The 18,167-nt window shown below is 44.4% G+C and overlaps 1 protein-coding gene across 4 annotated transcripts in view; it reads right to left on the bottom strand.

The window, feature by feature from the left end:
• FLI1 (Fli-1 proto-oncogene, ETS transcription factor) overlaps positions 1 to 18,167 on the bottom strand; it is a 94,208-nt gene that overhangs the window by 38,979 nt on the left and 37,062 nt on the right. For all 4 annotated transcript variants that reach the window (XM_085316749.1, XM_085316752.1, XM_085316750.1 and 1 more), the window contains one exon: positions 1,724 to 1,935. In XM_085316749.1, coding sequence (XP_085172875.1) covers positions 1,724 to 1,935 — 212 coding nt within the window. The remainder of the gene's footprint in view (positions 1 to 1,723; positions 1,936 to 18,167) is intronic.

The raw sequence follows: 18,167 nt of genomic DNA, 5'->3' as shown, positions 1-18,167 counted from the left end.
CCAGCAAAGACCAACTGACGCAAAGACTTTTATCTTACAGTAAAATCTGYGTCTACTGTATACTTACAAGGAAAAAGACATGCTGCTGTTTGAAATCTTTAACTGCATCCTCTCTCTAGAGAAGGGGCTGCTTTCTGTTTCAAACTAGACTTGCTAGATTCTCAGAAACCAAGAAAACAGGTTGTTATGGAAGTTCTAAACTAACAAGAAGAAAAACTTCCCCCAAAGGACCCCCTGTAAAGAGGCAGGACAAAGGAGAGAAAACCTTACTGCTGAACACATTTAACTGTGCCAGTTATTTACAAATTTATAAACTGCTCATGCCAAATCTGGCATGAGTAATTTAGGTAACTGTTTAGTCTCTGAAAAATTAAGTTGAAAACTCTTCCCTTCTTTTTCTGCATGCAAAACAGTTTGATGCTGAGCATGGCCAATAGGAACCGTGAGCGAGGCCTTCCAGACAAAATCACAGCTTTAGCTCAAGTCTAATGATATTCAAACAGTAATAAGTGTTGGGTTATTTTGCTGTCAGAGTTTTTGAATTTTTAGGCCATATAAAGGTTAAATTTGTATTTTTTCATAATCAGGAAAACAAGAAAATCTCACCTTTCATATACTAAGAAAAAGATTCTCCTATATGTCAGCCATTCCAGTATGTCGCTTTAAGGTTCTGAACAACATAAAGTAACATCATGAGGGATTTCAAAGGTTCATAGATGGTTCCATCCATAATGCCAAGTCACTATCAAAATGGCCTATCTTTAAACATAAACCACTGAAGACTGTATTACAACTGCTTGGGAACATTTAAGTGCAATGTTTTAAGAAAGGGGAGTTGTTTAGAGATTCCTTCATTAGCAAGGTTCTGTTTTAATTCATTTCTCCGTTATTATTTTATGTTTCCAATTATCCAAATTTCCTGTATTAACATTTTATAAATGTTAGAGTTCTGTTTGTGACTTTGAAATTAAAATTGAAATAAAAATTAATATGAACTCTAAAAACTACTGTTTAAAAATAATTTTTCATTACTGTAATGAATTAAAACTGAAAGAATTTGAAAATTTTATATGTAAATATTTGGTCCAAAACAGAAATGTTTTTAAAAAGAAGACAGTTCGAACTGTGATAAGAAAATATTTTCAAGTCTTTGAAATTCTCACTGAACAGGAAAACCATCCATCTTCCCCAACAATAACTACAAATTATGGTGGGCCTTGGGCTTCTATGGCTGAGAGCCGTAGAGGGTACATCATAACMAGCATCTCTTTGACGGTTAACATCGCTGTTCAGATCTACTCCTAGATTCTCTTTCCAGTGAGGCGATACTTTGCCCACTGGTATGGTGTAAGTACTGACTATTACTGCATGGCCAACTCCATCTTCGGGAGCCCCTTGAACTATGGCACATTTGTGGGATGCTGAACTTAGTGATGAAATGAGTAATCTACCACAGCGTGTGCAGCATGAACTCTGTCCTGGCAGTCTCACTTCCCAGTCTGCACAGCGTTCATGGAGACTGGTAGGGATGCATGCTGCAGAACTGCAACAGCCTGAGGCCACTAAAAGATACCGGTGAGGAAGAAGCCCTTGATCCCAGGGGGAGCGGGATACGGTACGACACAAAGAGGTGGCTTGGTAACATGTAGGACAAGAGCAAATGGACGATAKGCACTTTGCTTTTATTTGAGATTCAGCAGATGCAGAGATGGTCTTTCCTTACCTTGATCCATTCATGTGGTCATACTCCCTTTTAACATTAACCCGGACTGGCTGATTAATCCACTCTTGCTGAGGTGGCAAGGGGTTGATTTTGTGCGGCTGGCCATAGTCAGGGTTCCCTGAGGCTGTCATATCTGCCTTGGGGAGGTGAGTGGCAGCGCCGTACGTGGAGTCAAAGAGGGACTGGTCGTCGCTCACCACCGACAGAGCCTCCTGAGGAGAGAAAAAACAAGCACTCAGAGTCATGACTAAACTAGTAACGCCACTCTCATTCTCTCTTTGAGCTGGTGAGCACCTGCAAGGGCCCCACAGCTGCCCAGCTCTGTCTGAAATTGCCATCTGTCAGGATCGCAGATTGAATCAGATTCTTTGGGGTCCATTAACCCGTATGCAAAACTCGTGGGTTCCTTTGCTGGCTGCTGTGTGTTGCTCTGGGTGGGGCAAGAGTTAAGGTTAATTTGACTTGTGCAAAGCAGTAAAGGTGGCTGCTGGGTGCCATACTATTCTCATTGCTTGCTATAAACAGTCTTTGAGAAGTATCTTCATCTGTGAATTTATATAGTTACATGCCCACCTGTCTGCACTTGCTGGTCCAAAAATAACTGAAGAGATATGGAGTATATAACATTTCTGGAGTGTCATTTGAAGGTGCATATTTCTATACATCTTCTTTCAAAGGGTTTTATGTGATGTTTATATTTTGAGGTTACCAGTGAAGGAGCAGCAGTCAGTACAGGTCAGAGTTACGGGTGTTAGTGGTGGAGTAAAATATGCATTACTTTACACTTTTTGTTTATTTTGTGGGAAATATAGGACTGGTGAGTTACCAAGTCATGCATTTCTAGGAATGCTTAAAAACAGGAAATTGTTATCCCATTTTTTCCTGTTGAAAGTCAAAATGTTGACAAAAAGTTGTGACTATCAATTTCCTTGCGCTGATGCACTTTGGTTCTCTAAATGAAGCATGCCAGGCTCGTAAAGGCTTTGGCACAGTCCTGCCTTATTCAAAGTGCATCTGACAGGGTCTGCATGTTCTTTATGGGAGTAAGCTAACCACATACAACACAGCTGCCATTATGGCTGGCAAGCCAGGAACTGAACGAGGAACCACCCGAACTAAAAGCACACACTACTTTAAAGTGAGTTAATGGACCAGACCTCCAAAATCACCTACGCTGTGGACTGAGCATTCAAAAGACCTGTAACATCTGTGTGTATACAGCACTGGGTTACTAGTGAACCTACAGACTGCTTTGGCTTTGAAAGCTGGTGTGTTGCTAGATCCTTGGTGCTCAAAATTCCCAAGGCAYGGTCCAGATCCCGAGCGCTCAAAAATAATAAATTATTGTTTCCTTCCCCACACCAAGTCGTTGTTTTAGCGGTTAGGTTTTCAAATTTTTTGCATAACCCAGGAGGGAAAGAAGAAATTCTGAAAACTTAGATTCTCCTGTAATCAGGGGATTCCAGCAGCTGTACATTTCTAAGTGAAAATTAGATATTATCCAGCTCATGTCATCATCACAAAAAATGCCAATAGTTACAGTCTGCTGGGCAAATATGAGAATCCCTCTCAGCTTGAAATTAAYCCACTTGGAAAAAACAGCCAAGTCAATGCTCTGAATTCACAAATATCAACATTTTCATCTCTGCTTTCAGGTCACATAACAAACAAGCCTGAGCAGCCGAGAATTTAAGTGGGCCAGACTAAGCTCGAATTCAGGGGGACCTCAGACATGTGCAGAAGTCATGCTCTGGTCACAGTATTTGCTATAATAATTTCATGAGCAACCTCTCACATTGATCAGCTGGGATGGCTACAGCCTCTAAACAACAAAAATGAGAGTTTTGACCCCACACGGGMTAAGGCTGCGAGTTGCGAGGTGTCGGACTGCTCACACCCTTTCTGGTTGCTTCAGCGTGGTGGACAGGCAACCTTTCAAAAGCACATCTTTCYGCTCCCCGGTTTAAGTGCAGTACCCTTGGGAGTGGAAGACATCCCTGGGAAGAGTTTCCCTATGGTGCCATCATGCATCTCACAGGCTTAGGTCAGAAACKCCTCAAAAGGATTTGAGAATATGTTCAGGCCATTAACTTTGCCTGAGTTAATAAGAACACAAGATCTTCTGGTGACAGCTCCTGAAATAAAGAATACACATGTCTACCAGAGATAAGGATATAGTAACTAACTTCTTCTCTCATTTGCCAAAGTCTGGATGTGTCAGACGGAGGTTCTGAAATGACACATCTTCCATAAGTCTCTGCTTCCTCTCTGCAAAAATCGTGGGGTTCCCTTTATTACGGCATGAGGTAGTGGGCGAAACCGAAATCCTGGGGGGCTCGGAAGGAGTGACTTGTGACTCTCCAGACCYGGCCTCAGCTACGCGTCTGAGGGCAAAGGTGGTCTTTATGGGTCTAAGGCAGGGAAAGAAGAAGAAGAAGAAAAAAAAAGGCAAGCTAAAGAGCAGACCTGCACTAGGATCAGTTGTTGGGGCTGCACCCAAGTACGGCTATCTTCACCTACATAGAGGCGGCAAAAAGCAAGCACACACTTTCTCTGATACACAGAATATCAGAGGGAGAAGTCCACCTCAGAGACATATCTTCCTTGAAACACAAAGTGGCTACTGCCTACAGCAGCAACCAGAACTAGGGAGGGTAGTCCACCGAGAAGCTATGCATTTTGCTGCTTGAATACATCCAGACTGCAAACTCTACCGTCTTTTAAATCCTTTCCTGCACAGGAAAAGAAATTCAAATGTGACGGCTGCCATCAGGGCAGGCCCAAATGGTTACTGCACCAGGAATCGTTTGAGTTAAAACCCTGAGTTACAGCCACAAACACTACAGAGTCGAGGCTCCGGGGGAACCGAAGACACGCAGAGCCTCTGCAGATCAGGCAGAGATAGCGAGCGGCTTGTAACACCTGCTCACTCGYGGGCCGTGCATGCAAATAGCAAACAAGTATTGCTGATCGCATGCAAGGGAAGCGAAGTGGCACGCTGCCAGCCCCTGCTGCAGCCAGCGTCGCAGTGATGTGTACGTCTACGGCTCGAGAGAAAAACAAGGGGGCGTCAAGCAACGGGTAGCTTTGGACTTGCAAGGGCAGCGTACAGGGGCTGTGCAGGTGACACCCTAGCGGAAAGAACCATGGGGGAATCCGATCTACGCTCCTGGGAGAGGACGAGGGCTGGGCTGGCCCTGTGAGGATTTTGGGCTACAGACCCAGATGGTGAAGGTTTAGAAGCTTCTTTCTATTTGCTATCAGAGACTCTGCGCAGCTAGATTCAGTTTTGAGGGGCCTAATCTGATCAGGAAATGTTTGGCTTCAGTTCTGGCTGACAAAAAGATCAACAGCTAAATCAAATACCGGCCTGTAAAATTTCCATCCCACTGGAATCTCGAGTTACCGAGCGTTTAGAGATGGGCAATTGGGAAAGCACGGCAAGGCGTTGAAGGTGCTAACATAACCTAGCCAGACAGCCCCAACTCGCCGGAGTTTCCTCCATGCTGTCACCTCCTGGGCTGTGTCCTCGAGCTGGCCAGACTGAGTCGGAGACAGGGGTCTTGTGTGTATTACTCTGGCATATACTTTACATTATATTGCCTCTGGGAATAYGCTGGCTTCAGCTTTTCCAGTTTTTAATCACATTCCTGGCATAAATGTGGCAAGTCCCGTCTAGGGCAGCTCACAGCGCAGCAGGAGGCGAGTCCAGCTCCCCGCGAAGCGCGGCCCCAGCCCTTGCAAGGCAGCCCAGCCYGCTGGCGGGCTGCGCCGAAGGAAAGGCTGCTGAAACTGCTTGCAACAAAGTGTGCTCTGACTGTTAACAATAAAACCCTACAGCTGTAGAAGGCCAAAGGTGCAGGGGTTTTCTTAACGTACGCAGACAAATCATCTTGACCCGTGTCTTGAGAGGTGTTTAGGTTCCTAGCTACTATTTAGGTGCCTGACACCAACTGAAATCAGCTAATTTGAATGTAAGTTACATGCCAAAGTGGCTGCAAGGAGCTGGGCTTTAGCGACCTCAGCTGAAATTCTGCCTAAGAACCTTTTCGGGTTCTTCAAACAAGTGTGTTGCTCCATATTTCTCCCAGAATTTCTTCAGGCACACAGCTCGGGTGTCGGGGGGCACGGACCGCAGGTCTAGGTGCTTCAGTACGGCAAGGTACACTTGGATTTTGTCCCTGTGTGCTACAAGAAAGCCAATCTGTTCCGCTGGTCACACAAGCAACGCTGCGGGGAGGGCTGCCAGGCCGGGACCGTGTCAGCCAGGTATCCCGCTCCTTTACTGCGGGGCGCAAAAGGCTGCGCTTGAGCTGACGAACGGAGCAGGACCCTTTGCGCTCTGCACGCATGGAGCGGGGCTGCGTGAACGGTGCGGCGAAGACCTACAATGTGAGTCACCTCCCACCGGAAAAAGCTGCGAGCGGATCATTCGCCTCGAWGTCGTGAGGTTTGCTGACACAGCCTCTATTGCAGTGACGACTGCATTAATAACGGAGCTAGACCTAGGATATCCTCAGGTCATCTCCAACCTCTAGAGGTTTCCTTTGGATGAGGCCCTAACATTTGAGGTGTTTAACATTATCCAAAGTTCGCCGGCAAGGCAAGCTCACTGGCGGATCCAGATTCCCTGGTGTGGGCTCTTTGGGAAAGGCCGTGAAAACAAGAGCTGGAGAGGTGACAGTGACTTGTGTTTTCATCCCAGGTACAACCCACCCACTACAGGCAGAGCTCTCTCCAGGCGTCTGTAACRCGTTTACACTGAATATTGACTTTGAGCTCTCTACATTCACTTTTCTGGCCATAACCACATTTAAAAGGCATTGCTAAAGATCAAAGATTCATCCTCCTCCACAAAGGCTGACTTCATATGAGAAAAAAAATGCTGAGTGCTTGAACCCTCCTGCCACGCATGGAAAGATTACTTCCTTCTCTAGAGGGTGATATTTTTGTTCTTCTTTCTTCTTCTTTTTTTTTCTTTTTTTTTCCTGAGGGAAAATCACTCCAGAAATTTTTTGTAAAGACAACCTTACCAACTCAAACCCGTCATCTGCCAGAACCTGGTTGTGGGATGCAAAGCACCAAAACATTAGTACCAAGAGCAACTAGCTTACACATGGCTTGAGGTTAACACAGACGGTCTATTCCTTGAATGTAAACGACTTTGGAACTGCAGTTTTACAAGTCAGCACTTCTACTGCCAACATCTCATACGAATAGAAAGGAGATAACATCAGATTTACAAGAAAATGAGTCAAATACAAAATTTAAAAAGGAACAGAGTCTGTGTTGATCGGCAGCAAATTCTAATGGACTGAGCAGTGAAATAAGAGGCAGGAAGGCAGAGTATTATTCCCATCTCTGCCCTTGATCTTTGGCTTGACTTTCAACAAGGCATTCCCCCGTCTGTGCCTTTTTTCTCCCTTCAGCTCCCTGCTGCCCTGCACACTGTAAGSTCCATGGGGTGTAAAGCCTAGTCCAGGGATGTTACTGGAACACAAACGGGAATTTCTGAGATAATTCAAAGCAAGGCCAGGACTGCAACTCCACATTTCGGCAAATAGCTCCTGTCTTTACCATATACCTAATCAAAACAAAAAGATACAAAGATCTTTGCAGATTTTTCAATTCTACACCTTCCCAACACACTTTTCTTGAGGTTAGTGCATGCTATTCCACCTTCCTTACAGGATATTAAGTGATTGGTGCAGAGACTGCACATGACTCTCCCTGGAAAATTACAATCACAGGCATTTTATTGCTAACAACCACAATCCAATCTTGTGCCCTTCAGAATCAATTTAAGGCCTGCCTCTGTAGCGCAGGATTTGTGGGCTGCAGCTAGCATCAGCRATCCATCATGATACTGTAGCGAAAAAAGCAGGCTGAGAGGCATCAGTGCCTAAGTCCATTGCTCTACACCTCTTCCACCTCTTTGCAGCCCTGCACGGTGAGTGACAAATCACGCTGTTAACAGTGTTTGCCAGCTGAGCTGATGGCATTTGGGCTGTGGCTATGGCTGCTGCGGTGATGTTGGTAATCCATGCCACAGAGCTGTCGCTGCCGGAGGAGGAGGGACGGCAGGAGACGCTTTCCATGCAGCAGCAGCAGGACTGCAGATTAGGGAGAAGGCAGCATATCGCTTACGGTATGCCAAAGTTTCTGCAAAAAGTTCCTGTCAAGGCTTTCTTTAGATGGCAAGAAGAATTACAACATGCTATTTTGGCTTTCATTTAATTAACTTTTYGTTTAAGTATTGTGTGAAATCCCACACTCTAATAATTTTGCTCTTACTTTTCACCGGAGACCTGCTCAAAACTACAAAGCAGGTCAACTACCCAGATAAACTGCACCGCAGGCTTTGCTCTGCACCTCACACTGCCTTTCTTTCACTTTCCTTCCAGTCTAACTTTGCAGTCTTTCTTCACAATTCATATAACTGTGAAACCATAACTTAGTAATTCATCCTAGGAGGAAACAAAGCAGGAAGACGATAGCCATAAATAGCAAAAATAAGCTGAAAATGGGTATCACATAAAACTGGCTAAAAATTGGGATATGATGATTTTGCAAATCTTCTCAGGAAGAAATACACTTTTCTCTGAAATTTTTTTAAAATTCAATATATTTCAATGAGATTTCAGGTCAAATGGATGAATACTAAAATGTACGCTATATTATTTTGATCTCAAGATGCCCGAAACCTGAGTCAAAAAAAGAAAAAATTCAACCATTCCTCCGTCCTTCACTATTCAGAAGAGCATCAGAACAGTTACTCGACTTCATGCACGCATTTATAGGACCTAGACCAGTGAACTGTTTCTCAGTCTGTAACTTGGCAAAAGTCGAAACAGGCTACAGCCTGCTTTACGCTAACAGCCTAAACACCAAGCAGGGATAATARGGTCACGGGCTGCTTCCCCAGCAACTCGCCGCATTAGGGCTGACGATCAGGAGGCTTTGGAGCACCAGTTCCCGGCACATGGGAGGTGGTTCTGTGCGGTCGGAGTATAGGAGGAGGAGAGGAAGTGAAAAGAGAAAGAAGCTGTCCCAAATCCCTGCTGTGGCCTCTTGACCTTTAGAAGTAAAATAGTGAAATATCAGGCTAGAAAGACTGGACATGTCTGATAGGTGACTGCATCTCCGTCATGAAAGCTTCCRAAGCCTGGAAGCATCCGGCAGCTTTTCCTTTATTCGGAACGGCAGCTGTGCTTCGGAGCGTGTAGCCTCTGCGGCTCTAGCTGGCCTGGCCTGCCTCCCTGGCCGTAGAGATGAGGATTCCCCGAAGGATTCCTAGTATCTCRGATGTTTCACACCCTGCCTAAACTGACACACTCTGGGAGTACTGGGGGAGCAGATGAGGTGTCTGCCTGTTAGCAAATGAGGGACAAATCGCAGCTTCTGGCTTCTGGTCCAGTGCTCAGTCCTGGCAACCAAATCACTTGAGATGATTTAGGATGAGTACTGAACCCTGGGGGTAAAACTTTAAGACCATTAAAAGTGCTGGAAGCTTAGGCATTGAGATCACTGAAGCTAGGTTGAATTCTTGGCAGCTGATTTGCCACAAAAGGATTCACATCCACGCGTTAATCAGCCTAACCCTAGGGTGATTTTCTAAGGCAGGAGGACTATATGATCTCTCAAGATCTGTTTCAAACCATATTCTGTTTCCAGGTAGTCAGGCAGCCTTAACACTGCCCTTGGCCAGCTGACCATGCTTACAACACAACCAATCTCTGCCCACAGCTTTTCTGCTCCAAAGCTGCCCATGCTCATTAAAAATACTTCAGCACTGCATGGGCAATCGCCAATCCACAGCTAGGCACTCAAATCGACCTAGCTTTAGTTCACTATCCTTTTCAATTTTTTTTTTACTTGCCCTCGTGAAATAACTGTCTGACTTGCACTGAGCAGATGCATTTGTAAACAGAGACACATGGATATAACTGTGAACATACACACTTCAGTAAATATTATTGTAGCATTTTTATGGTCTTTTCTGCTGAAGATACATGGAGGGAAACTGCAAGATGGTTTCAGAGTCTGGCTTCCTGACAAACCCAAACTGTATCCTGAAGAATAAACGCAGTCTATTGCTATGCAGAAATTCTGTGCTGACCTCAGCTTTGTCCCAAAGCACCCGCCGCCTGGCTTTTTTCCCTGATTTAGCACCAGAGGTTGCTTTTCAATGGCAAAATTCTGATCGAGAGTTTGCGGACTGACCAAGCACTTTGCTCAGAACAGTTGCCAGCCCCCAGTTCCTGGACCTCAACCTGACTAGAGAAAGATAAATCCATCCGGGGAAGTTTGAAACCATTCCTCTAAGGTCAAATGGAAACTTTGTTTCAGAAAACTTGAGCTCACTAKTGATTGTATTTTTCTATTGCAGTAGTGCCACTGTTTGTATCAAGGGAGAGCTTTTCTGGTGGTATTTTTACTCATATCAGAAACTGAGACTATCTGATCCTGCTGTTTTTGTTTTCCACATGCAAAGAGCAATCAGATCTTTTCAGTATAAATGATTCAACCTAGAAAGGGTAGGGGTGGAAAAGAGAGAAACCCAAAATATTAGGGGACTTTGTCATGAGAAAGGGTACATCACATCCGTGTGTCTCCTCTTTAACAGGCTGCATTAGAAAAGGACATCAAATGGACTCTAAAAAGCATAAACAGGGGCAAACCACAAAATTCTATCTTTTCAGCTTACAATCCTACTGCCAAAGTATTGGAAACCTTGAAAAGAGTGTTCTCCCAAGATTTCAAGACTTGGGAGGTGGCAGGTGAGASACACAAATATTTCAGGTTTCTCTGAGCTGTGACTCACCGCTACACCAACGTCCATTCATTATTTTTTATTTCACTTTGATACCATTGTCCCCGTTACACACACAAACACTGCAATCGTATCCTGTTTTGTTCTCTGACACCATTCCCTTCACAATCGCAGGAAGACCATCAGGAAACATTCATCGGGTGCTGTTATGTTTCCATCCGCAGAGAACAAAACATGCACTTTCAGCCCAAGATGACTTATTCCAGACTAAGGAAAAACAACAGCATGAAAGAATCAAAGTAGAGTCTCCAGGAGAGAGTGAGCAAAGCATGTACTTCTCCCCTGGAATAGGGGTGGAAGTCCTGAGCACTGCTGAACTCTGCCTGCCTAAGAGGTGGAAAGGTTCAGCCCAAAGGAAGTAAGAGACACAAACCATCACTGGCGTTTACAGTGCATATTCAAGCCAGACCTTTCTATCTGGACACTATACCAGAGGGCACGAATGCCACTCCAGGGCAGTTCTGAAGCTGAACCCTAAACCAGATGTGGCTTGAGATTTCAAGCACTGGGGCCTGAGTCTGGTTGCATTCTCGGTTTGGCCCTGGTCCCTGAGCTACCTTTGGATGTCCATGTCCAGGTTCTGAGTGCTCACGGCATTCAAAACAGATTTGGTGATTCGCCTGGACCTGGTTGCTTAGGCTTGTTGTCAAGTGTTTATCATGTGAAGTATGGAGATAAGACAAAACGGGGGAGGTGGTTCAGGACTCTTACGAACCCACTTCTTGCCCTAGCTCTGCCTGCACTTTGCACAGCTCAGTGCACATATCAGTCAAAACTCAGTTTACGCATGTGTTTGATAGAGCGTTGTAAAACAGTTACCTGCCTCTTCACCAGAAAAACAACATTTACGGGGATGAAGTCTCAAAGCTGAGTTTTTCAAAAGASTCTAAAGTTATGCAAATCACATTCACATTTGGCAGGAATTGGGAAGCCAACTTGAATCCCTTTAAAGAAGTTAGGCATAAGCCTCATGAGAGAGACCAGCCGAGGAGAAGCAGTATCAATACTGACAGTATCCTGACCAGGTCTTCCCTTTCCAGCCTTGCCCACCGATCCTGACGGCCGTGAGGGCATACATATCTAGATGTCATCGCTGCCCAGCTGGGGGGTGTAAGAAAGCTGCGCATCGATGCCTTCTGCAGAACACCCAGCCTCTGCTGGCTCCTTATCCAGTTCCTAACCAGTCTCCTCCACTTGGCAGTGGAACCGTGGGCTGCCACCCTGCTGGGATGGCACGGATCTATGTTTTCCTTATGTACCAAGCCCAGCCCCTGTGGCTCCACTGACGAGATTGTTTCTGCATACGCCTATAGGAAAAGCAGAGATTTTGTGAACAAGCCTGCTCACGGCATTCCAACGAAAACAGCTCAGCAGGATCACACTGAGATATTTTCTTTGTCAATCTCGACTGAGATATTTGAACAGGAAAACCCAGCTTACACCACTGGAAGTTCCCAGGGACTTTTCATTTGAGCTCATTTATTTATGAAGAAACATTAATGTTTTAATCTCAGTGCACGAGCAAGGTCCTGGAAGGACTCAGGGATACCCAGTGTTCTTGCCTCTTGGACAAAAAGTTATGGGTCCAAATCGCATACTGGTACCTGGGCTGCAACCCAAAGTTAATATTACAATACCAAAAGGAGTCAGTAAGGTGATTTACTTCCCAGTGATACCAAACATCACAAAGAAAACACTACCCTACCAACCGTTACGTTCCAGGAAACAGCAAKAGTAAAATAGCTTCTAGCATAGAGGGCTGTAGTGAAGCTATTGCTAAAGACAAACATATTTCATGAACGCACTGACTAAAAATATGCATCTGACTCCATCTCTGATGTCCATCTACTGGAATCACCCAACAAATCCTGCTTCCTGCCTAACTGGAAAAAAAGCTCCTTTTACAGTTGTATTAATGTGTCCGTGTCTTGGTTTCCTGATCGGTATGATGCATGCCCCTGAAAGATCACAGATTTTGTAGAGCTCTCCAATAGTCTTGGATGAAAGAGGTCACAGAAGTGGCAAGTGTCCTGCTAGGGCAAGACTGCTAGCCAAGAGCAAAACCTATTTTGTTTGGAGGCTGAGCAAGAAACTTTAAAAAATCTATTATCAGTAACTATTAACAGAAAGTCTGTTGGTTTTATCAGCATAGTACTGAGAAGGGCTCTGAGCCTTGCCTAGGTACATGACATCTCTTGTCACTGCCATGAGACTTGTCACTGCCATGAGACTGAAGATGTCTCATAGGTGTGCCACACCTGTGAGAACTAATAGATTTGTCTCCCCAGCTCCCCTTGGCCCCCATGAAGTAGGGAGGGAGTCAGAGGCTACGAAGGAGTTCATGGCAGGGAGTTTCAAACCTTTCGTTGCAGTGAAAGCGCTCAAGAAGCAAAGCAGAGGCTCACAGTCCATCTGGGAGGCAGGGGGCTGGCAGCCAAGGCTATTAGCAGTCAAATCCCAGCACTGAGACTGAGCTCGACATAGGTCACTTAACTCTGCATCCCGGCATCCTCTTTTGTACGATATAATACTAAACACATGCATGCCCAAGGCCTAGTTTTGGGCTGAGCTCAAATTAGGCTTCTGTCATCCATAGCACCTCCACACGATCCATGCAAAATTAGTCCAGCTCTCTATGAGCTCATCTGCAAATCCCCACCTGTAGCAATTAATTTCATGGGGAGATTTTTTTTTGTTTTGTTTTGTTTTTATGAAGATCATTAGCACTGGCTTGATAACCAGAAAATACTGAGCTGTCAGGGTCCTACTTTCCTAACAATGTGCCTAAGAAACAAAGCCACTATTGCTGCAGTGACGTGCAGATGGGCAGGAGTTTGTTACTTCAGTTTTACAGCATGTAGACCAACGCAAAGCAACCAAACGTTCTGCTCAGAGTAATTTGGCAGAGTGCAACAGGCCCTAGAAAGCTAGCTTTTYTACAGAAAAGAGGACTGCCTTTACGTGCAACAGCTTGTGATATTTTCTGAGATGACTGCAGCTTGTTTTCCTTTTGCTGAAGAGTATTTTACACTCAAATCATGCTAACATAAATAAGAAGCAGGCCTCTCGGCACATCTCCATGTTCTTAGCAGAACTGATATGGCTGGCCTTATCTTTAACAGGGCAAGTCCCCTGAGCTGTGTTGAAAAGCCTTTTATCAGATGCAATTTAAGGAGAGCTCTTTCTGAGATGTAATTCTGCAGCTCTGGCAGGAAAGTGGGGCTTCTGGCAAAACCTCCTCTGGTTTTGTTTAGTATTGGGGTGATGGAGTAGGACAAGGTCCTATTTGTGGGGCCAGCAAGACAGGGCTGCTCCCTACGCCTTCCCCGAAACAAGGCTCTGCTCCCTCAGTAAGAGGAAAACGCTGTCAAAAATGGCTTAACGATCTTCTAATATTTCCATGCAATTAAAGGCCACATCTGTCTCACAGACCCCGTCCTCCTTTGCTAATGTACAGACATGAACTAAACAGTCTGTCTTGTCGATTCGCAGGGTAACAAAGGGGCCTATTCATAACACAAGCACTTTGGCTATTTTGTGTGTGTGAAATGAAATAGAGTTTGCATTTGGAGAATAACCTGTGTTGGAGCTAGCAAGAGATTTCTGCTCTAATAAATCAATCAGCTTTACCGGCTAATAAAATAGCCCCCCTCCTCATTCTGACTGTGCTAACCAGACAGCCACCCTACAGAGAGGCAACCACAGTTTCTGTGTCTTTGCAAAATTGAGACCCCTATGGTAACGTACTATTAAAACTCTTATGAGGATAAAAAAAAAAAGTAGGTATCAGTTTGGCTGGGATTTCAAAAGCAGCTTAAGAAAAGGAGGTACCCTGGGTCCTAGGAATTTAGGTGTCATCTCTGTGGCCTCAGCTGCATTAGTCAGTACATACACATTTTACTTTTGTCTTTAGTTGGACAAGAGCCAAACCTGGTTCCTCTTGTCTTTGCTCCGTTCCTTCTAAAGAAAATGGGAGCATTACAGAAAAAGAAAAAAAAAAAAAGGAAAAAACTCTTCAAAGACCTCTTTCTGATTTGTTAGTGAAACTGAGGGCTTAAAAAAGAAAACAAATTGGAGGCACACATTGGCATAGGCCCAAACCAGTATCAGCATTGTGTTTTGTCCTGAGTACGTTTCAGGCCATAAAGAATGGAATAAAGAAAACTGTTACATTTTAGTAGTGTCACCAATGGGAATCTCTGTTATGAAAATACAAGGCTCCTACACGTTTTATAGACTTAAAAACAAAACAAAAATCTGCTGGATCTTGCTATCAGGATGGAATTTGGCTACATAATAGTGACATCCTGCCTTGGCTCAAATTCTGTTGAACTGTCGCATGGATACTAAAAGGATGGAGGTAGCGGCTGTGGACCAGTCAACAAGGTGGTACTGAGAACACTTCASCTGACTGGCAGAATTTTTTTGGGGACCTTGGTAAATACATGCCTACCTCTAGTTACCTACCAGGCCCCACGTTGTCTGAGCACCTCATGATCTGTAGCGCATTCATCCTCACAACAAACTGTGAAACTGTGAAAATATTATGCCTAATTTGCAGAAGTTAATCTGAAAGCCTTGGCAAATGCTGTAGACACACCAGCTGACTGCCCCAGAAAAGAGTATGTGTTTGTAGCTTGGGGGCTCCTCCCAAAGCCCCTCCGGCCCACATACACTCACCCTCGCTGCCACGCTTGGATGCCAGGTTGCTATGGGATGGGAAGCAAAAGGGGTGCAAGTGTTTGCTCCTTTCTGTGGACTTTGGTAGGATAAACAACTCACGCGGTGGCCAGTTCTTAAAAGCTTTGCCAAAGCTGATCTCCTAGCATCCTCTCTTTCCATAGAGCAAGACCTGTGATTAAGCATGGATTTCATTTTTTCCCCCAAGAGTTAGGCTTACACCCAGAGCCACCAGACTATTCTTCCTACTTCCAATGTATACGCAGGCATAGACAGTGGTGTCTTTTACTCTGCTGAATTCACAGAGAAGTTCCCAGATAGCAGASCTTCTTGAAGTACTGGCTCTAAGAACCTCTCAACATTGGACACACTGATGTTTGTGGGGCACTGTGAGGCAGTTTTCTTAAACACCCAGAAAACAGAACAAAAACAGTTAAAACAAACACATTCTGTGAATTAGCATCATCACTTTGGGGGTGAATTTACCTCTGGCAGGTTCTATGTCACATCTGTCCTTCAAAACCTACCTTACTTTTCTCTCTTCCTGGAGTGCCTCCGAGCCCCTAGAGATATGGCTTGCTGAGAAAACTCCTCATTACACTGGCTGGTCTCATGCGACCTTGCACTATCCTATCTGTCTGCATCCACCTGTTATTGCTCATTTAGCACCTTGCTTGTAAACGCTTGGGCAAAGCAGGCTTTTTTTTTTCTGTTCTGAGCCCAGTACGTTGGCACACTGGTCCATATTTGGTCATGGTCTCTACCTCTGCCTTCTAAGTGCTTTCACAACACAAACAAATACACTAATAATGTTCACACCTCAACATCGCTCACTTCCTCAGCTTGCAAGTGAGCAGGAAGTGTACAGGAAGCACAAAAAAGATGGTCCTGTGGTTAGAATACTAGAGTGATAGATATTTGGGAGATGTGGGCTCATTTACCCGCTACGCAGCATATTTCCTGTTTGTCCTTGGGCTTTCTGTGTCTCTGGTGCCAACCAGCACAACAGCGGTAATTTTGCTGCCACTTCACTGGGATTCTGTGAAGGCAAACGTGGTCAACTATACCCTCGAAGATAAGAAAATGAAGACAGAAGCGTATGCTCAGTATTCTGGCTGTAAGCAGTCTCAGGACTTCAGTGTGAACCGGGGAAAGGCTTGTCTTATTTTTTTTCATAAGAGTAAATCCTCACAAAGCTCTCTGAAGCTAAGGGAAGTTGCAAGTTCTTACGCCTTGGACAAAATCAAGCCTAAGCTCCTTATCCGACAAAACAAAACCAAACCAACTCAACAGAAATTAAAAGCAAATTCCAAACAAATTCAAGCAAACGCGCTGATGAAACTGCAGTCTGTACACAGATACTGCCTAAGGCTACGTCTGTCAGCTGAGCCACTTGGGGCAATTTGTTGGCTCAGTTGAAGTTCTCTGTGTAAAAAGGGGGGCGAAAGTGGGTGCCCAGGTCACAGTGTAAGACAGAGACAAACTCAGAATGTGGCAAAAGATTGTTTCCCTTTCCAAGAAAATTGTAGAGAACGTGAGAAATTTTCTAATCTTGATTCTGAATAAAAGGTCAAAATGATTATCCATAAAAGTCCACATGGAGTTAACTGAAWTTTTTTGTTCCAGGTACTCTGCATGTCTCATTTCAGTTTTAACCTTTTTAGTTTCCTTAAAAAGTATTAGAATTAACTTTTGTTTCTAAATGAAGAACAGTTTCAAAAACTTGGAAAATATTAGAAAGTACCAACTAGGACTTTCAGCAATTTAAATTCTTTTTGCTTTTTCAAACTGAGAAAGCTGTCAAAAACAAACCTTTCCTGTGAATAGGTAGGGTTTTGACAAATTTGCATYTTTCTAATAAGAAGACATTACGTTGAAAATGATCACTCCATATCTAATGTGAATCTTCTTGTATACATCCCTGATAAAACCATAGAGTGAATACTGCTAAAGGTTTTGGAGAGAGGACCAAATTAAGTCTTTTAGGCTGGCTACCATGCCAGCAAAGCTAGTGGAAGTTTTGCAGAGGTCTGTAAGAGACACAGAAAAGGACCAAAAGAAAAACTGCAGCCCCCTTCCAGGATACCAGTCACAGACTGGGTTGAACATCTCTTGCAAGCCTGAGCTGCATCTGTTGAAAGGTCCGATACATCAACATTCAAGGGAAGAAGAATGCTTTCCTCATGGCAGGTCTAACAGTCACTGTCTTCATCAGCATCCTCTGAAAACAAGCTTTTTAGTGGTCAGTGCCTCAGTAATTCATCAGTATCTCAGCATCTTGGCTGCTCTGTCTGTTCCTGTATTAAGAYGATTTGTCTTCAGTGGGGACAACCAAGAAATTTGAAACATTGCTTCACATAACATTCATAGGATGGACAGAAAGAAAGGAAACCAGCTCCCTAAACACTTTCAAGTGTACAGTCAATGCCAAGTAAAAGATCGTTGCTGTTATTATTGAGATAATACCGCTTTGAGGGGACCTGGGGCCTATTGGGTGACTTGGGGAAAACACGTATCACCTTATAGAGCTGCCACAAAACAGGGGTGATGCAAGTGAGCTTTTTTGTAAAGCATTTCATAATTACTGGATGCAGAGCACCAGTGAGAGCTAGGTACGAACAATCCAGAGAGTCCAGGAAGAGCGAGCTCGTATGAGCGTGCTGTGTACTACTCGCATGGCAACTGCAGTTCTCAGAACGTAGCTGTGAGGTGGTGATGGTGGTATTACAGTAACACCTCAAGAGATTTTGAAAGGGCCCTCATGTGCTTGGAGCTGTACACATTCAACTCTTCCCCAGCTCAAACAACTTAAAAGTTACATGCACATGACAGCTAAAGGGGGTTCAGGTATTTTATTGCCTATTGGAAGTTCTGTTTTTTAAATGCATTATTCAGAGCGTCCAAAATTCAGGATGAAAAAATTATCATGTC

This window comes from Rhea americana, unplaced genomic scaffold (genome assembly GCF_003343005.1).
Source record: "Rhea americana isolate MKP2758 unplaced genomic scaffold, rheAme1 scaffold_48, whole genome shotgun sequence".
Taxonomy (NCBI): domain Eukaryota; kingdom Metazoa; phylum Chordata; class Aves; order Rheiformes; family Rheidae; genus Rhea; species Rhea americana.
The sequence above is the reverse complement of the archived record's forward strand: the minus strand, read 5'-3'. Positions and strand labels throughout refer to the sequence as shown.